Source organism: Drosophila grimshawi, unplaced genomic scaffold, assembly GCF_018153295.1.
Source record: "Drosophila grimshawi isolate 15287-2541.00 unplaced genomic scaffold, ASM1815329v1 contig_44, whole genome shotgun sequence".
NCBI classification, from domain to species: Eukaryota; Metazoa; Arthropoda; class Insecta; order Diptera; family Drosophilidae; genus Drosophila; species Drosophila grimshawi.
The window spans coordinates 4,771,187-4,792,188 of NW_025063240.1; the positions used below are offsets into that span (position 1 = coordinate 4,771,187).

General features: G+C 39.9%; 4 protein-coding genes and 2 pseudogenes across 5 annotated transcripts; 4 read left to right on the top strand and 2 right to left on the bottom strand.

Moving 5' to 3' along the window:
• Positions 1-4,417: 4,417 nt before the first annotated feature.
• LOC6557982 lies at positions 4,418-5,004 on the top strand (annotated as a pseudogene).
• LOC116806351 lies at positions 4,952-5,755 on the top strand (annotated as a pseudogene).
• Positions 5,756-7,978: 2,223 nt separating this feature from the next.
• LOC6557985 (UPF0489 protein C5orf22 homolog) lies at positions 7,979-10,128 on the top strand. The gene is made up of 2 exons (XM_001985204.3): positions 7,979-8,772; positions 8,852-10,128. Exons 1-2 carry the CDS (start codon positions 8,214-8,216, stop codon positions 9,751-9,753), a joined length of 1,461 nt encoding a protein of 486 aa, XP_001985240.1. The 5' UTR covers positions 7,979-8,213; the 3' UTR covers positions 9,754-10,128.
• A 762-nt stretch (positions 10,129-10,890) lies between these two features.
• LOC6557993 (protein canopy homolog 4) lies at positions 10,891-11,821 on the bottom strand. Its single transcript, XM_001985203.2, has one exon. The coding sequence runs from the start codon at positions 11,760-11,762 to the stop codon at positions 11,121-11,123; it is 642 nt and encodes a 213-aa protein (XP_001985239.1). The 5' UTR covers positions 11,763-11,821; the 3' UTR covers positions 10,891-11,120.
• Positions 11,822-11,927: 106 nt separating this feature from the next.
• On the top strand, positions 11,928-12,928 carry LOC6558000 (spermatogenesis associated 6-like protein). Its single transcript, XM_001985202.2, has 2 exons — positions 11,928-12,092; positions 12,153-12,928. Exons 1-2 carry the CDS (start codon positions 12,045-12,047, stop codon positions 12,894-12,896), a joined length of 792 nt encoding a protein of 263 aa, XP_001985238.1. The 5' UTR covers positions 11,928-12,044; the 3' UTR covers positions 12,897-12,928.
• On the bottom strand, positions 12,897-13,857 carry LOC6558007 (protein Gemin2). Of its 2 annotated transcripts, none has more exons than XM_032736415.2 (2): positions 13,598-13,857; positions 12,897-13,532 (listed from the first exon to the last, which is right to left on the bottom strand). In XM_032736415.2, exons 1-2 carry the CDS (start codon positions 13,811-13,813, stop codon positions 12,948-12,950), a joined length of 801 nt encoding a protein of 266 aa, XP_032592306.1. In that variant the 5' UTR covers positions 13,814-13,857; the 3' UTR covers positions 12,897-12,947. The 2 variants fall into 2 exon arrangements, with proteins under 2 accessions (XP_032592306.1, XP_032592314.1); XM_032736423.2 differs by having other exon boundaries at positions 12,897-13,529; positions 13,598-13,856.
• Positions 13,858-21,002: the final 7,145 nt, after the last annotated feature.

Here is a 21,002-nt window from a genome sequence, read left to right on the forward strand (position 1 = left end):
TTTTGTGCATTGGTATGCGTTGAATGCGTGTGTTGATTCATTGAGCTCGCTGCTCTGAATATGCAGCGTGTGAATGTGTGTTTGTGTGTGTGTTATGTGCTGGGATGTTATATAGAGACAATTTATGTACATATGCTTGTAAAAATATACATACATATGCCTATATATTCATACATACATATAGTCTATACTCCAGCGAGCGCATATGAATGCGAAGCCACGAATGGGGCGCGGGGTTGCGTGAAGGGTTAGTAACTGGCATAAAGTGGAAGTGGAAGCTCTCAACTATGCAAATGTTGAGCGAGGCGGGAATCATCTCTTAAGTAAAATGTGTGTGTGTGTGTGTTTGCGCGTGTGTGTGTGAAGTGGTTATATACTGCAGCCAAAACTCATCAATGAAGTCAACACAATCAGCAAACTCTCCGAAAAACACACACACGCACACAAACATACAAGGACATGGTTGCCAACAGGGTCGTTTTTGGAGACAAGCTGAATGTTTAAATTTATAACCGTGACCCTGATATTTGCAAACAGCAACAACAACACTGCCATAGAGTCCAAGCCTCAGCATTTCAAGGATATGCTTTTTGCGCGTGCACAAAATATCTCCAAAAAGCTGCCCCCAAGCAGACACCCCCCCGCCTGCCTCTCCGCTCCATAACATGACAACGCATGCGCTGCTCTCGTCACAAAAAAAGGGGGCTTATGTGTGTGGCTGTGTGTGTGTGTGAGTCTATGTGTACACACACACACATTTACAGTCTGCACAACGTGCTTTTTATGTACACACAAACGGCGAACGGCAAACGGCAAACGGCGACAGCTGCAAAATGTGTGACTCGAAACGAGAAATTTTCATGAATGAAAGTCCCACGCAAATGGCAAAATACAGTTAAGCAACCGAACACCGACAACAACCGCCCAGCCCTCACCACGCACCGCACCGCACCGCCCCGCCCCGACCCACAAAAACAAAAATCTATGCGAAGCCCACGCATTTTCCGCTAGAGGAGTGGCGCCGGAGCGGGGGGTAAGAAAACCTTTAGGATTGGAAATAGAAACTGGGGTGCGAAAAGCGCGCGTGGGACTCGGGTAACAAGTTGAGAGAGAAAATTGAAAATTATGTAAGCCCTGCGGTATAAATTACGCGACCTGGCAACAACATCAAAGTGCAACATCAGCCAATGCCAGAATGCCAGCCATGGCCTTGAAAACCAACAACGCCCACAAGGTCAGCCCCGGGACGCGGAGGAGTGCGTCCAAAAAAAGAACTCAAAAAAGAACAAGAAAAATGAAAATAAAAATAAAAATGCTGCGTGGCAGATAACAGCGATTAGAGCTACCAAGTAGACTAAACGCAGTCTAGTTGACTGCTGACTAATAAGCCACAAGGCTCTGACTCACCTGCGCATAAACTGAACTTTGATTTCTATTTATAAATATACATGTTTATATATATTTTGATACGATATTCGAGCAAATTGAGCGATTGAAAAAGTGACTTCACAGCTAATCTATAACCAATTGGCGTACTTGGCATAATTTCGTCATTCGAAAGAAAACCAAAACTTGACTAATGCCTTAAAGTAATAATGAATTCAGTGGAGCATCCGTAGCATGGAAAGGATATAAACTGAACCGGCAAATTGTGTTTCCTAAGAATTCCTAATGTCGTTCACCTGCCACGCCTCAGTGTTCTTAGACGGGCAACAATTTCGTTTGTTTTGCTTGGTTGAAGTTGAATTTCATTGAATTAAGACGCATTTACATAAATTTAGCCGATGCGTGTATAATTTCTAGGAACTCGAATAGCTCATTGAAAATCCACGTTTGTCTGGAAGATAGAAATAAACCGAATGTGTTTCAATATAAATATATATGCATATCATTTTGCTTGATTTCCATGGAACTTATTCTTATAATAAGTTGAAATTCTGTCTCATATGTATTTCCCTGAGAGTTATCCATCAATGAGATGAGTTCTCGTTAAAAAACAACTTTCTTTTCCATTAATCATTCCATTCATTCATTCTTCCTCGATCTATGTTTTAGTCATTCTCTTAAGTTAGTTATTCTCTGTTTCAATTGATATAAAGCCACATTAAATAAATATAAATATAAACATATATAATTATAAATATAAAGAAAATATATAATTAAAAACGATTACTTCGACTATATTATTATACCCTAAGCCCATTAAAAATGAGTAAAAAGGGTATAATGGTTTTGTGCAAATGTATGTAACAGGCAGAAGAAAGCATCTCCGACCCCATAAAGTATCTATATTCTTGATCAGAGTCAACAGCCGAGTCGATATAGCCATGTCCCTCCGTCCGTCCGTCCGTCCGTCTGTATGAACACGCAGATCTCGGAGACTATAAGAGCTAGATTCAAATTTGGAATACGGGTTCTCGTTTACCCGGCGCAGATCAAGTTTGCTTTATTTGATCGATAACTGCCTCCGTTTCTTGATTATCGATACATTTAAATTTCCGATAGCAATAAATGCTACAACCTTAATAAAACTAGAATATATTTAACAACAGGGTTCAGGGTATATCGTGGTCGACCTCACTCGACTACAGCACTTCTACTTTTTATTTAAACTCAGACTTACTTTCAATTATTTAATCTTAGAACACTTCCATTCGCTTTCAATATATTACTAAGCTGATTCCAAAAAGTACTTCTATTTATAAATTAATTACTCGCAAAGACTATGGCAATAAATATGATGAAATATAATATGAAACATATGTATATATGAAATATTTATAGAACTATTATCAATGCAACAATTTATACATTATTACTCACTCTTCCACATAAAATTAATCATATTTAGAGGTCTATCTGGCTGCGATTCATTTATATATCCCCGCCAGTGATATGTGGCACTATCGTCAAAGTTACTGACCTAAGTAACGCCAAAGGGATTAAGAATGTTGCAAGCACGAAAAACGATAAACGATGGAGAGCTCATAAGTTGGCATACTTCCGGTTGATCTGCAGCATTCCAGCGACAGCAACCCACATAATATCTGTATCTGCCTCTCGCTCTCTCTTTATGTATCTCTCTCTCTCTCTCTCTCTCTCTCTCTTTGAGTTATAAAAAACTTCAAACTGATTCATGGCAGCGGATGTTTGTGGGCGCCAGTCGGCATTTGCCAATCGGCGATCAACGCTTTTGACGTTTTTTTTTTTTTTTTTGACCAGAGCCGGCTGGCAAATGTTTAAACTTAAAAGTTTTGTTGCTGTTGTTGTTGTTGTTGTGAACCAATGACGCCACAGTTTGCAGCTTCTGACGATTGATATAAAACAAAAGGCAAACTGACTGAGTGAATGACTGACTGACTCTGGCATCTGTATGCTAAATAAATACAATCTGCTGTTGTTTCGCTTCTTGTTGCTGTTGCTGTTTCTTGCCACAGGTTGAGTTGTGTGACTCAACTCACCTCACCAGTTATCCACTTATCCAGTCATCCAGTCAACCAACCAACCAACCAACCAACCAGTCAGCCATTGAGCTCCTCCACGCGCTGTTCCTTAAGACAAACACCTACGCCAAAAAATCAAAAAAAGAAGAAAAAAAAGGAGAAAAGAGAAATCCTTTTGACGTCATTGCCAGGCCGCTTTAGGCGTTGTGCAAAATGTTCAAAATGCCGCCTAATAAATAAATATTTTTTGTGAATCAGCTGAATCAGTTGAATGGTTTAATGATTATTATTTTAATTATATATGTTTTATTTCTAGTAAGTAGTTCAATTAATTGTTCTATTAAACTAAATTGAAGACGCCAAACTAAACTAAGCTGTATTATTGCTCAATAATTTTTTTAAATAAATAATTAAAATGATTCATTTGATATGTGGCTGATGGCGTAGACAGACTGACAGACTATTCAACAAATATTTGATTGCGTAGTCAAAATATTTATCACGCTTGTTTTGATACCATGAAATCATTGAACAAAATATACAATAGTGTGTACCAGGCAGAGAGAACAAAGAAGCATATCCGAACCCATAAGGTATGTTTATCTCTTTAGGCTCTTTAGCTATGCTCCTCTGGTTTCTTGAGTTGATCTCAAAGAGCTGTAGAATTCAAGCTTGGAATGCAACTACTCGCACACGATAAGCAAGCTTATTTCATTTTATCGATAAGAAATCGATTACCGATAGCAATAAAGTCAGTCACTTATTTTACTTGAACATGCTGAGAGAGTTTTTATACAATTGATTGACTATTTTCTTGCAAAAGCTGCTAAAATAGAGTATTTTGTGCTGCATTAAAGTATAAACAACAATTGTGATGCGAAAAACCCGCTAGAATCAGACAGCAGCAATCAGCAGCTTCGGCACCAATATCAGAAAACATATTTGATGAGGTCAAATTCGAGGAATGTGAACAAATGGTGCGGGTGCTACGAGTTGTAGAGCTGCAAAAGATCTGATCGTTTTTAAACCTTTCAATCGCTGGACGAAAATCCGATCTGCAATTTTGCAGACTAAACTGGAGATGCTCGCACCCAAGGTCAAAGACGTCTACGCCTACGCCGTGCAAGAACAAAGCGGCACACAGCAGTCCATAGATCTACGTAGAATGTTCTTCAAGTGCAGCCAAACAATGCGGGTCTCGCGAGTCTTGGTGCACTAGGAGCCCAGGTCGACGTTAATCCCGGCCAGATGCAACATGCCCAACTAGATGCCAATACATCCCGATGTGCGTCTGAAAAAGCTCGCCTTCCACGATGTCCTGGACACCCACATCAATCCATCGACTCTGGTGCCACACAACACACATTGGGGGCAGGTTGTAGCTTTCTATTTTACGCTGTCGCCATAGCTGGCTACAAAGATGGCCACAAATCGGGATAACAACAACCACAGCTCGAAAGTGGAGCACACTATACGAATGAAGCTGCGCTTCTCTCTCGTGGAGACCTCTTGCGACCAAGAGCACTGCTTTCCTCCCAATCTCAACTTCAAAGTTAACAACACATGGTATAAGCCACCTAATGTCATTCTTGCAAATCGGACAAATGTGGCCGATAAATGTTGCCGCAAATGTAAAACCGTTGCCAACGGTGACAAACAAAATAATGGTGCAATGGTGCCCGGACCTCAGCTACTGCCTGGCCATCTATTTGGTTAGGAAACTAACATTCGCACAGCTGCTGCACCACATGGAGATCAAGGGTGTTAAGCCCGCGGATTACACGCGTGCTTTAATTAACCGACAGAAATTAACCGGGGACGCTGACTGCGAAGTAGCCACAACCATGTTGAATGTGTCGCTTAATTGTTCGCTGGGCGACATGAAAACATGCAACATGCTCGCACTTGCAGTGCTCTGATGCCAGTCTCTACCTGCAAACGAACGAGCGTAAGTCCACCTGGAATTGTCCATTTTGCGATGGGTCAGCCAGCTACGATAATTTAGTAATCGATGGCTATTTTCAAGAGCTACTCTGAATTTCAGCTGCATCGGAATGGCTCGTGGATCGCAGCGACTCTCAATTACTGGGCACACCATCAAAGCCAGTCTCGCAGTTTGAGGTCGTTTCGGATGACGTCGAGTTGACGCCGATGAAGTCGCCAGTGCCAAGTCCACGTCCAACATTGAAACTGTGGATTGCAACTAATGTGATTCGGATGATGATTTGCCGCTGCCTCTTACTTACTTATGCCTCATCGCAACAGCGGCCCAAAAAACTGGTCTCCGCAAAAGTAAATCAGCTAAGAAGTAAGTGCCGTGATGTCCTCGCAAGGACATTTAAATAATATACACACCCAATCCGGCCGGTTCTGTTTTAATTGAAAAGTTTCTATTTTTTGAAATTGTATTTATTTCTATTATTAAAAAATACATTTACAGCAATGCAATAATAAACTCGATTTTAGGCGAACATTTTGCACAAAAAAAATATAATATAATAAAAATAAATGTTACAATTTTAAAGATACATCTTTCTACACTATTTTGTATATATTTGAACAGCAAATTAGTCATCTGTAAAGATTTCATAAAGATCGACATATTCCAGAAAATTGTATTTTCATATTAACAAAAATGATTTTAATATTATTTTCATTTTCTTATTATTTTTCTCATAGTATTTTCCACATTTAGAAACAAGTTTAATAAATACTTTAATTTATGCTGGTGTACTTATTATGTTGACTGTAGGTGTACTTTGTGTATATATTTCCGTATCAATTACTGTGCCACAACTTTCAATAAGCCGTTTTAATTTTGCTTATTTATGCTTAAGCAAAAGTCGCCAATTTCTTTAATTTTTGTGTTGGCTTTTTTCGGAGTGTTGGTTTTTCATTTAGCGCGAATGTATTTTTAAACTAGAGCCTGCTTTACTCTCAATTGGGCCGTGGACGGGGCTAACGAAGGTTAATGCGACTGTATTTGACCTTTCGGGTCAAGCTGGAGGCAAATTAATTGCGCGAATTGAGAGCCCATTGAGAATTACAAAACCATGCATGTATGTGTCAGTGTGTGTGTGTGTGTGTGTGTGTAGAGAAGAGTACTCTACTCAAAGCTCCCTTCAGCGGCTGGGTGACTGTAATTAATACAACTACAGCAGCAACAACAACAACAATAACAAGAACAACAGCCAATTTCAGCCAATTGAATCAATAAACCAAAATGTGAACTTTCCAAGTTGATTTTCAATTGTGAATTGTTTGTGGTTGTTGTTGTTGTTGTTGCTTTCTGGCACTTCCGTTGTGCGCTTGAATGCGTTTGGCATTTACAGTGGGTTGGCAGGGCCGTTAATTATGTTGACCCAAGTAATTTGTAAATCAAATGTGGAGTGTACGTATGTATGTGTGTGTGTGTGGGCGTCGTCGCATAAAAGTGCGCCGTCATCAGTGGGCCCCAAAAAAACTGCCACTTGGTTATTGTAATTTGCCACACGGCCCACGCAGCAGCCTCGCCTCGTTGGCCTGGCCAAAATACACACACACACACACATATATATATATATATAAATGTGTATACATTTTATTTTTGATAACGCACTGTGGAATTGCACGCCCACGCAACCCTGGCACGCAGACAGCGCCGCCAACGTCGACGTCGACGTTTTCTTTCCAGCACGCCAAACCCGCCATTCATTTCATTTCCACCCGCCGCAACAAAGCTGTGCGTATTTGAGAGCAGAGTGTAGAGTGGAGAGGAGAGTGTGAGTAACTGAAACAGAGGCATCGGCAGCGGCATTTTACGCATTCCAATCAGGCAAACAAAAAAAAAAGCCAACGTGGGCGATTTTCATTTCCCTTTATATATACATCTGCTTATATGTACATGCTTATTTATATATGTAATTGTGTGTAGTAAAACGGCAGAGCAAAAGTTATGAATGAAAAGCTTCGGATCTGCGCGTGGGCAGGCAAAAGCTTTTGGTCATTGGGGCGTTGTTTGCGTTTATTGCGCTGTTGCTTTGCGCACGTTTGTTTGTGTGTGTGTGTATTTGTCTGCCTGTGTGTGTGTGTTTGTTGAGGCTGCTTATTAAATTATTATTATAAATTGTTCTACAAATGTAAAGTGGATTTCCGCACACACAATATATATTGATTTGCAAATAGCGTGGTAAATTTACAAGTCTTACAGTTTTAATTATTGTTTAACTCATTGTAAAGCCATTTTTGTATTTTATTGAAAGTACTTTCAAAAAAATATATGGCAAATTGAAAGAAGCGCCTTTTAATTTTATAGCAAAGCTCAGCATGTTAGTCATTACACACACAAGTTTATGACAAAAGCTCACCACTTTAGTCGATACATACACCAAACGGATGCCCAACGCTGCCCACTTGTTGCACTCAATGCAGCCCTGGCGTCAAGTGTGTAACTGCCAGACTTGCACTCAGCACGAGCGTGTAACAATCGATACGTGCACATTTTCGATATGCTGCCATCACTAATGGGTTCATTAGCTTTCTGTCTCCGCCACCCAATCCACAAAACCCAATTTCCCCAACACCCCCTCACCCAAAAAATATAAAGCGTTTTCGACTCTCTGCATTTGTATTTGTATTGTTTGCATTAAAACAAACGGCGTCGAGCGTGGAGGTCGTCTGCCTTGCGCTTTATATATATAGATATCAATATATATTATTTGTGAAATAGTCTGCGTCATTTGCATTGCGAGAAGTTGAACTCGAAATAAAAAGCAGACTCAAATTGCAGCGATGGAATCGGATACGACGGAAAAAGAAAGTGCGCCAATGGCGGGCAAAGCAGAGTCAACAGTAGCAGCAGCAGCAACAGCAGCAGCAGTAGCAGCAGCAGCGACGGAGTTGCAAATCCCGCCGCAAAGTGAAAGCAAAGGCGAAGCGACGCCGCCGCCAAGCAAAAGACTCAAAATTGTAGGCGAGGAGCAGTTGGAGGCGGAGGAACAGGTGGAGGACGAGGAGGAGGAGCAGACAGAGGCAGCTAAAAAGGAAGTCGAGGAGGAGTCGCCGCCACAATTGGTTGCCGTTGAGCGGGCGCAAAGCACACAGAGCAGTCTGCGTAAATTCAATCAAATACCCGTTTTTATTGTGGACTATCACAACGATGTGCTGGAGTTCATCTATCGCTGTCTGGCCACACGTCATCTGCCCCTGGAGCGCAATGTGCTGGTGCATTTTGACTCGCATCCGGATTTGGTTGTGGCACGCGATATACCCGCCAGTGCCAGCTACGACAAGGACACCATGCTCAACGAGCTGAGCATCGAGAACTGGATTATGCCAACGCTCTACGCAGGTAAGTGGGCTCAATCCTCAATCCGCCAATCAATCTCCCATTAGTCACTCCTCACTGGCAACTGCCTCTCTTTCCGCAGGCCACTTCGATCGCGTCGTCTGGCTAAAGAACTCGTGGTGCCAGCAGATACCCAATGGCAAGCATGAGTTCAAAATTGGACACAAGGCGGATCGCATTGGGGTCGATTGTCCGTTGGATTATTTCATAGCCGAGGGCAATTATTGCACCAGTGATGAGCTGCAGGAGGCGCGCACGGTGCAGTTGCAGGTGCACGATGCCGACACAGATCAGCTGGATCCCGCACAGTTTTTGGGCGTGGAGGATGCAGCGGGTTTTATACTCGACATCGATTTGGATTTCTTTAGCACATCGAATCCGTTTCTGGAGATCTACAAGGATGCCAATTGTTATGCCCAGCTCACGGAGATCTTTCACTTTGAGAGCGTGGAGCCGGCAAAGCAGGCGGGCACCGCCACCATTGCGGACTATTGTCGAACGGCGGCGATGCGACAGAAGCAGCTGGATGCACTTAAGCGCATCTTTTGGCATCTGGAGGAGCAGCGCAGCTTTGCGGGGCTGGAGCAGCCGGATGAGACGGTCATCACTGCAGAGATCTATGCGAAAATCGTGCAGTTGGCCGAACAGCTGCAGGCCAAGTATCCGGACGATGAGATCGACTGGCTGCTCATCTTCGACTCCGGCAGCACCACGGACAACAATGGATTGCCGCATCACATTAGCACCAGCAAGGAGCTGGAGTCGTATTTTGGCCACTTTAAGCGATTCCTGCAACGTTTGCCGGTGCCACCAGTGGCCATAACAATGGCGCATTCCGCACAGGATGACTACTGTCCCCAGGATCAGGTGGCGTTCATTGAGGAGCAGGTGCTGCGACTGCTCCACGATGTCTTTGGCGATAAACTGCACGAGAAGGCGATTCTCCACTACATGGACGATCCGTGGGACGTGATGAAGCTCTAAGACAGCCCAGCACTGATTTAATAAGAGTTCTGTGCTTCAATTGGATGCACTGCATCCGCCTTTCAGTTTGAGGAGACCCACAGCGACTTGAAAAGTGATTCCACAACTGCAGCAAGAGAATAAGAATTAACTCCACGCTAATTATAAAATACTAAAAAAACCAACATATTTTTATTAAAAAACATACGAAACGTATTTATTATACACAAAAGAAAAACAAAAAAAAAAAAAAAAATGAATGAAAGATAAAAAGAATGCGAAAAGAGGAGAAAACGGATACAATACATAATCTACAATTATACAAAGTCCCCTAAGCGTGATTATAAATTTATCGCAATAAAATAGATGACAATTAAATGGATTTTATTTGACTTATGAATTAGTTGTTTAATATACATATCTTAAGACAAATGCTAAAATAATCGCAATTTGCCGACTCTCTCAGCGAAGAATTAAGAACTAGTTTATTAGTTTTCAAATTATAAGGAACTTCAATCTGGGCAGCTTTAATAAATGAAATATATTACTTATAGCTTATACAGTATCAAGACTTTTACCGATTCTGACCAGTTTGGAATATATCATTTCTGAGATCTGCTTATTAAAATATTTTGCTTTTGGTATTTAAATATTTTTTCTGATTCTGAAAACTTTTCGAATTTTTATACAAATGAATTCCTTACACAAATAAGTTGCACAAATCATAAATTTTCGTTTAAAATATAAATTGATGCCAGAAAATTTAATATGGAAACTAGATTTTCACATGGAAGAGTTCTCATAATCAAATAAGCACAGTATATTTTTTAATCATGATTAGGAAGTCTTAAGCGAACTAAATGAGACAAACATTTTCTTCTTATTCTGAACACGTTTGAATGTAGAATTTTCTGCAACTCTTTTTGAAATTTGCTTATAAAAATGCATCAATTTATAATTTTCGACACATCTTTTGAGATTTGTTTATTTATTATATATAATATGTTGCACATAAAATACGTTTTGCTTTAAAAAATAAATTACTGCTAGAAAACTGAATTATTTGGGAAGCAGACTTTCATCTGGAAGAGTTCTCATAATCAATCGAGCATAATCACGATTAAGAAGTTCCGCATAAACGAACCAAGTAATACGAAATGTTTGCAGTTATTTTTAGGGGTTTCCTACTTTAACTCCACCCATTGGAATTGGGTTGCAAATCGATAGTGGGCCAAACTCGTCGATGCATTTGCAATTTGTGGTTCAGTCACATTGGAAGCATTCCGGAATTCAGACAGAGAGTAAGTTTTCTACTTAGACTACGCAAAAAACAGTTTGTTCCCTTAATGGCAAATGCTTAAAGGTAAATTGGACTTTTATGCTTATAACTACAACTCCTGCTTGTCACCCTTAGTGGAAGCTTGTTGTGGCAGCTGCTCCTTAAGGCACTCGCGCTCCTCTCGCCGCTTCAGGACATGATCCTCGCAGAGATGCTGCTGCAGCGATTTCACCTGCTGCAGCTTAAAATACCAATCGCTGATGGCATCCTCGTATTCCTCGAGCATGTTCTCGCATTGGTTTTTCATCTGGGTGACCTCGACGGGTGGTTTGTCCCACAGCTCGTAGGGTATGCCCAGATCCACCTTGACACCCTTGTCCACCAGGCCGTGAAGCGTTTGGAATGTCTGCGACATGCCCTTGGCAAATCGGGTGCTGTCCGTGCGCTCCTTGTGCAGATTGTACTCGAGCACGCGTTCGCATACGTTCTCTAGGGACTCGAGCAGGCGCAGTTCGCTGCGTCTGTATTCGGTGCGCTTCTTGGGACGCACATCGTCCACCGAGTAACCAATCTCAATTACTTCGTGCGATTTGCCGGTTTCGCCCAAGCGCGCTTCCAATTCGGCGGAGAGAATTTTACATGCCTCGCAGCGATTTGCATAGCGTACACCTTGCTCCTCCTCAGCGGTTTCCTCGCTGCTCGAGTCCCTTAGCAGGACTAAGAGCAGAAATATAAATAAAATTCGCAACATTTCCAACAGCTGCTAAATAAAATAAGTAAATCAACAACTGACGTGTGACAGATAAATTGATAATATGCGCAAAATTATCTGTGCGGCTGCTTCTTCATTTCGTTTTGCCATTCACGTAAAAGTTACTCCCTGTTATCGATAACTTCCTGTTGCTTCTCCCGCGCGCAAAATTTGAAATATGAGGCTTGGCTGCCCCGAGCAACGCCATGAAAACCAAAACAATTCCAAAATGTGCCCCCAAACCCCAAACGTCTGTGCAACTTTCACTTGGAGCAGGCAACAATGTCGAACAAGAGGTTCTATTTACGTCTGGAACTGCAGTTACATGCGGTTGGTAACATTCGTCATTCAGCAGATTTCCTTTAATCCATAAATTATTGAATCTTTAAGGTCACCTGTCCGGGCGTCTGGCTGTGCTCGCACGGCTATCTGGAGGCCACGCTCAAGACACTAGGCTACTATTTTCGTACGGGCGCCATGGAGCCACGCTTTCCCATGCTCTGCCACGATCAGTTCACCATGGAGGGCTACTTCAGGCGTGTGGATTCAATGCAACAGATGCGAGAGCTGCTCAACGCTGAGCAGCTGGAAATAACGCTCTGGCAGAATGGACGCCGATTGGCCTACTATGTGGGCAGCTTGTCGGATGTGATGCAGCCGCCAATACCACGTCTGAGCTGTGCGCACAGCGATAACGTGCAGCTGCTGATGAAGGCGACGAGCGCCTTTCCCGGCATCATTGCCCCTAAGGTGGAGCTGTCTGCGGTACTAAGCACAAAGGATAAACAGCGCAGCTGCTGTCAAGTGGATCTGCAACGGCCGTTGGGCAATCGTCATGTGGAGAGTCGTTGCTTGAGTCGTTTGGAGCGTCCACGTAAGCAACAACAGCCTGTCTGCCATTCCAAGCGCTCGAATTGCTGGCCAAACAGTTCCAGTTGCAGTTACGCAAATAGTTCGGAGCAGCTTGAGCGCAGATTGTCCACCTGCTCGAGCAGCACACAGCTCAGCACTCAATCGCAGACACTCAGTCAGCACTCGCACGGGACGCAGTGCAGCCTCAGCGGTGCTGCTGCCGAGCATCAGAGCAGCTGCCACATCTGCCTGGCATACCGAAGATTGTTTGAGACTTGGTAATTAAAATAAATGTGCTTATATTTAAACAGTAATCAACTATGATAGATGGCTTCAGAGGTAGACAGAGAAATCCGATTGGGCAAAGACCAGCACAATCAATGTAATGATGAGATTATAGGGCGCAGCACGCTCCAACTCTTGCGGCTGCAGCTCATTGCGCAGCAGCACACAGGAGCGTGCTATGTACCGCAATGCGCTGAACACGTGCGGCTCCAGCGGCAGATGCAGGCAGACCAGCGTGGCATACAACCAACGTGCCAGCCAAGCATCCTCCAATAGATCAAGTGGCTTCTGGGCGGCTGCAGCAGCGGCAGCCGAAGTGCTTGGCTCATCACTGGAAACGGTCGGATCATCTGGCGTCTGCAACCACTTGCTGAGCATCTCCAGCAACAGTTCCAAATCACTTTGGCTCAGACGGAGCAGCGTGCTCAGCAGCGGCTGCTGTTCGCGACAGAACTGCTGCCACTTGTTCACGTCTGTGGTGAGTGGTGGCTCAATGCTCTGATCATAGTGCTGCACACTCAATTCCCGACGCAGTGCACCAACTCGACGACGTGCCTCCTTGAAGCACTTGATTTGTGCTTGCCGCCACTCGGGCGTCGGCAGAAGGCACTTGTGTGGCGGCAAGGGAGGCTGCTAAATCAAATCAAAGATATATATACACTCGTTCGCTGCAGCAGATAGAAAACAATCCCACTTACGCTCGTGAGGAGTTCGAATCCATTGCTGGCCACATTGTTTTTGATTTTCGTGGATCGTTTGGTGACCACAGCCGGGCAACGTTTTCGCTCGTAGATCATGTGCATTAGATACTCCTCGCCGCTTTGTGGCGGCTTCTGTGGATCAAAGTTTTCGTCGGGCTCACGTATCTCCAGCGCCTGCATCTGAAATGTGTCCTCATCTGTTGACTTTTCCATTTTTATGCTTTGTGTTGAAGCAGTTGCTGTTATTTTTGCCGGCAAGCGTTTACCTATCGAATTGTAAACATAAATCTATTAGAGATGAGCACAAAACAAAGATAATAAAAACATACACACAGTATGTTCGTAGAACAAATATATAACATACTAATTAAAAATGCTGCAAACTTATCAATGCTATTGCAATATTAATCAATCAATCAATTTTATATTAGGAGAAAATTCACCGTATGCATGGCTCATCCCTAGAGTCGATATGTTGAAATATCGATGTTAAACAGCTGTTTATAGTTATTGCGACAAATAGGGCGCCAATTTGTATGCTTTTGGCGCCAACCTGTGAGTGGCAAAATTACCGCTTGATTTAAATTAAGCAGCCGATTGGTTGCTTTATATTTTCTTATTCTACTGAGTTAATGGTTGACAATGATTATCAGAAAGAATTCCAAGATTTAATGCAGCTATCCACAATAGGAAAATCCAGTAACTGGAGTATTTAGTTTCTACTCCGTGGAAAACCATTACGCTGTTTATACAACTATCTCTTGTTTATAAAAGTAAATCTTTTTATCAAAAATTTTTAATTTTGTTGCAATAATATGATTTTTTCAAGTTGCAAATGGGTCAACATAAATTAGAATACAATTATATATGTTATGTAGCTATCAATGTTTGCGTGCACTGGAAAGCCTGTTGAAAAATACAATAAATTATTTATTTAATGTACTGCCTTACAAATTGGCTGGTGTTATGCAAGGGAAGGTGCTTATGGAAGTGGTGGGGAGTTCTTGTGATTTTGTCAAACATTAGACCTCTGTCTGTCCGTTCAACTATTGCGTCCCTGGCAGGCATGTCGTATACGTAATCACAATGCTCCACTTGGCCCAAGCTAATAATAGGCTATACAAAGGTCATTTGATAATTGTCTTATGAGGACTCAGGTGCCGACAAGGCACCCTTATTGTTCAGACGGACAGAGGCTTTTGTGTGCCAGCTATACGGCCATAAAATAGCCATAAGAAGAAAGTGCCCCCCAATTAGCTGTCAGGCCCAGGAAAACAGGGAACGCAACCAATCTGTGCATAAGATCAGGATAGGGGGAAGGGAGAAAATACGCGAAGGGGGCGGGTGGTGGGTGGGTGCTTTTGTTAGAAGTATTTGCTTACACAGTTCCTTGAGTTGTGTTCAACGGAGATCCATTGAATTTGAGCATTTGCTTACTGCCAGTAGTTACATATCAAAAATGTTTATTAAATTTTCTTATTACGCTGCATGCTAAGCGAAACGAAATTTAAAATTCATTAAAACACACACTGCCAAACGTTAGCCAAGGGCCACAAAAATAACAACAAAAACAACAACAACAACAACGAAAAGGACACAATGGAGTGCAGATGATGCACATAAATACTTGTACATATGTATGTATATGTATGTATGTGTGTAACGGCGTACATCACAAATTTAAAAAGAATTTCTGGAAAATTATATTAAGCTTCGACCCACTCCGCTTGGTGACTTTGTGCAAATATCTTTAAATTTCAAATTGAATTTGCCGAACGTTTTTTTAAATCTAATAAGAAAATCATAAAATAATTGTTATAAACATAAAAACAAATATAAAAAAATACTGCTATTATGTGTACCCAAGAAAAAGAACATTAAAATAAAAATGATTCAAGTTTAAAATGTTTCAAAGAGCCAATTCCTGTCTTGAGAATGTGTATCTGAATTTGAGACTTAAATTGTTAATTTAATTGTTTTGTGCCTGGTGAGCTCTTTTCATAATTTAAGTCCAGTTGACCTGGACCTGGCCAGCCAAATACATATTAAATTTTTAATATATTTTAAATATGTTTTTCGCTTCAACTCAATTTGAGCTTTTCGAAATATATCGGAGTATGTAAAAAATAAAACAAAACACTTAACCAGAAAAAAACATGTTATAAAAAAAGTTATAAAATGAGGTCACAAACATTAAAGATTATAAAATTAGGCAATTCCAATGAAAAATCCCCGAAGATTAATTTCAGTTATTTTTTTTTATATCATTTCATTTCATTAGTAGGTTATATATATATATATATATATATAGAGAGAGAGAGAGAGGTCGGCGAGACTAATGGCAGTTGTGCATTAAGTTTATGAAGTTAGAATTTGAATTTTTACAAAAAAGAACTTAAATCGAGAATCTCTGGCGAAGATATAGCACAACGTACGTGCTTTAACTTTAAAACAAGTTCTCCAGTCTCTGTTTACTGAATGTCGCTCTCCCGCTTTAATTTGCCAGTCGAATATACCCTTTATGTCTGTCAAGTTGGTGAGGGGCGAAAAAAGAGCTGAGACAGGCAGCAGGCAGTAGACATTGTGTCGCTGGCGCTGCTGGGTGGTCTTCTGGTCTTCCATCCGCCAGCTGCCAGTTGCCGGTTGCTTTCTACTCGCTTTTGTTCGCTGACTGCTACTTTAGCAATTGTTTCCGTTGCATGGTCGGCGAAACAAAAATGCGTTGCACGCTGATAATCCTTTATTTGTTTTTTTTTTTTGTTTTTGTTCGCTGTATCATTGCATTATTTGGGAAATCATATTTTTCGCAGCTCAACAGTGTGCAAAGAAAAACTAATTTCTATTACTGTTGGAGGACATTTTGTTGTGACAACGCATACATAAAATATGTGTTTAAAATGTGTCTCGAGGGCCTAAGGCACACACACACACACACAAACCGCTCACTTGTCTGCCCTGTCCGATGTGTGGGTGTATGTGTTGACGCTGTGTGTATGTGTGTGTGCCTGTGACAGCCCCAAAATTGCTTACCAAAATGTTGCTGTGTGCTTTACTAAAATGTATTTACTCGCAAAATTTGTGCTGCGTAGAACTTTTAACCTTTTTTGTGTATCTTCAATCAATTTTAATTGAATTTCTAAGAAACGCTGGAAATATGTATCAACTCTTTTCTACAAGACCATTTTTTATATATAAATAGACTTATATTAAAATCTAATTATTTTTACCCATTTACCCGTTTAATTTGAAACTTGTTTTCTTTTAATTATTATTTTTATATCTTAATTGCCACAGCTTTCAAATGTCTATACATCTACTTAGATAATATATATCTATTTATATTTTCTTTTACATACTTTTCAAATTTTGTGAATATGCTTTAAAGCTTTAACCCTTTTGCTAGTTGGTCTATAGGCATAATTCTACTCCTTAACTGTTTATTATCACGCTTGTCTCTGTTGATTTATTTGACAAAGGGTCTCGCCAAAGTTTTCCTTCTACTTTTAAAATTGTCCTCTTTCAAAGCAATTTCCACAACGGTGTTGTCTGCATTGGCCTAGCCACTTACCAACAAAAAAATGAAAAGAACGAAAAAAAACTGTATTACATATTGCCAGAGAGTTTATTTTGGCCGCTCGACAATTTTTCAATTTTGCAAGGCTGGCAGGCCTCGAGGACACCGTTCAGAGTCAAGGCTAGAGCGGCAGCAGTCGTTTCCATTTTGCAACAAGTTTCACAAAAATTCCAGCCGCACCTGCGACGCGTCACAGTTGCAGTTGCAGTTGCATTTGCTCTCAAGGCGGCGCATGTGTTTTATTTATCTTCGAGTGTGAGTATGTGTGTGTGAGTGTGTGTGTGTATCTGTGTTTGTGTTTGCTTAACCTACATCCGTCCCGCATCGCTTAACAGCAGCCTACCACTTTTCAAATCATCCACATCCGCATTCGCATCCGTCGCTCACCAACCTTGGGAGCTAAAAATATGCCCAGGCCGAGGCATATCAAAAGGCAAAAATGTTGAGCATTTTTAATGCAAGTGGCGCGTCGGCTTACACACAAACGGAGAGGCCGCATAAAATGGACATTTATATTACATTCACATACATACGCCTATGTATGTGACTGGGGCTGGGGCATTCCCCATAAGAAAATTCCACTAGTTTCTGACTGCTTTCGCTTTGACATTAGCCGAAAAAGATTCTTGGTGAATAAATTAAGTCTGCGCTTTTTTTTATACCACACTTAATCGTCAATAAAACTTATTTTACTATGCAATTCTCGAGAAAAGTCCACAAAAGAAAATATTTGTTTTGGTATTCTCAACCGGGCATCTAAAATGAAAGAGAAATTCATTTTGTATGGTGAAAATATTTTTCAAAACAACATCAATAGTCGTTTTATTTTCACTGCGAAAAACATCGATATTTGTTATATGTGTGAGTCAATACATATGCATATGTGTGTATATATAAGTGTGTGTTTGCGTATTCCACAAAGTCTCGTTTCCGGCTACGGCATAGCCATTGAAATGCTGATTTTTTCTTTCTGTTTCTGTTTCAGTTTCAGTTTCAGTTTCTGTTTCTGCATTTGCTCCTTGTGTTTTTCACTCTGTGGTTTTTGCGCTTAATTATGCACTAGGCTCGCACAAAGGCCGAAAATGGCACCACAGAGAGGACACATGTGGCAGTTATTTTTATATACCCTATGCCTCCGAAATACAAAGAATATGTTATGCTTCATTTATTTGTCAATATGATGTATCGTACTAAAGAATAAATCATACGCCTTTTGTTTTGTTGAGCCCCGGCTGAGTCGGTTGCTTTGCAAATATTGACGTAAGGTTTATAGTGTTTGTGGAGCCACAATACATATTTCTTTCTTAAGCATATATATTTTTTCACTTAATTCCCATTGCTTCCTGCTGCTTCAGTTGTCTCTTTTTCTGTCGTCTGTCTGTCTTCAAGGCTAATTTCATTTGCTGCGAATCAAATCAACACTCGAAATGGGAGCAAAGTTTCCATCTCGTTGACTCCGGCTACCACGCAAAGAGAGACAAACATACATATGTAGTACATGTGTGTCTTGTGACTGACTAGTTTAACGACAAATCTAATTGAGTTTGCTTAATTATTTAGATTACGATTTGGCACAAAATGTGCCCGGCAAGGAAGAGCAATTTATCACTGAAATCGTATTAAGCTGTTAAGACAAACAGTGACTGAAAAGCAAATAGATGAAAATTGTTTAAGGAAGATGTCACCGCTGAGATTGAGTCATCTGCTTGCACACAAAACCTACATCTGTGTACCTATTTGTTTGCCAATTTAATGGTTCTGCAAATTAAACTTTGCATATTCCATTGAAATCGATTTTATATGCATGCACACTATTATGCAAAGCTGTTATGCAAACATAAACCCTTGTGGATTCGGCATATTTCTACTTGAGTGCTTGCAACTGGAACATTTAAAATAGTTTTAATTACAAGTGCCATTTAAATAATTTCTAATCGGCTATATGGCATTTAAGACATTGCACTTGAGTGAACTATAATTTATAGTTTACACATTCGCAGATACTTTTGCACTTTGAATGGAGATAAATGTATCTGCTAATGACTTTGAGTTTTGTTGAGGCACGTGCTGCTTCCAATTAAGTGAAAAAGTCCTCATTAATCTTCCAGCAGCTCCACATACATACATACCTACTTACCTATTTCCTTGACGCTCACCTCAGAGTCCTTGGACGGAAGTTTTATAGAAACAAAACATTGATTTTCCTATTTTATTTAGCTTCCAGCTTGTTGGCTCCAACAAGTTATAAACAAAATACACTTTAATAATATTTTATTTGAAAATATTTATTGTTGCTCGTTTCAAACTTCCTTCAGTTACAGTTGTTATGTTTTTTTTTTAAGTTTTTTTTGGATTTTTTTTGGAGTTTGGGATTTGGCGAGCTGTTGTTACAGCTTCGTAGTGTGGACACTAAATATTTATATGCGTTTATTTGCATAGCGCTATATAAATAATTAGTAATGCCAAAAACCCAAACGACAGGCCTTAATTAAAAATTAATTAACGTCACGAGCCTCAGCGAGCTATGCAACATGTTTTTCATTCCGTTTTATCTTGTTGTAATATACAAATGAATAATGCATGTTTTTTTTTGTTATAAAAAAAAAGAGAAAAACTTAAACTTACGCCAGCATTCATTTGTATAGTACTTTATTTATTTAATTTTTTTTATATTAACATTTAATTTAACATTTTTGGATTTTTTTCTTATAAAATGGTTTGCATAACTTTTAAGCCAAGCTCTTAGAAAGTGGAAATTGGAAAAGGCTCTGAGATTTGTAGAGGTGTGCTTTCATTATATTTATTTTATTTATTTTTTGGTTTTCTCTTTGTAAAATTGTTAGGAAAGTAAGGCAGCAAGTTATAAATGAATTTTGAGTTGGGTTTGTTATTGGAAAGAGTAAGGCAGCAAGTTAAGATTAGAGAGAATTGATTTCTTTCTGTATTCAGCAAGTGCTTTCTCACAATTAAGCCGCTTAAATGTACATTTATAAACATTTATATGCACTAGATATATTTGTCATTGTATAACTATAAATAACTACCATAATTATTGAATTATTTATATGCCTTGCGTTACTTTTATTCAATTTAATATTTAGCCATCTAACAACTCAGTACAAATTTATATATTTAGCCCATATGCACATCTAGTTATTATATGAATTTAATATAATTATATTATATACGCTTATTACTAAATCAAATATTTGGATTTATACTGAGAGGGTCTTTAAATTGGAAGGGATTTTGTGACATTTTGCAGTTAATTTTGTCTGTTAAATAAAGGCAAACAATCCAATTTAAACGATGTTTATTCAATATTAAATTATATTATATACAGTTGACATTTAGATTTGAAAAAAAAAAACAGATTCTAAGATACTTAAAATACAAAAAATCCCCAAATCAGCCCATTTAAAATATTTAAATATCATTTTGAAAATGAATTGAATCACTTCCCCTTCCAACTATCAACCACATAAAATTGTTTTCAAATATTAATAACTTTTAACTAGAACATAATTTCTAACCTCGTAATATGCGCATAAGAATTTTTATTACAAATGTTTTGATTAGAAAATTAATTTGAAATTTCTTTTCGCAACTGTTGCTAATTGATAATGAGATTTTTTTTAAGGGTAAATTCGTATTCGAAATGAAACAATTATAGCTCAATAGTTAGTTAGTTAGGCACTTCAATAATGAAATGAGTTCTTTGCAAAAAAAACAAAAACAAATAGTTTCCTATACTAAGAAATGCGAGAAGAGTCGCGCGCGTTTTGCAGGCGAGTTGGTCGCGCGCGTTTTTAACAGCAAGTAGAAGCG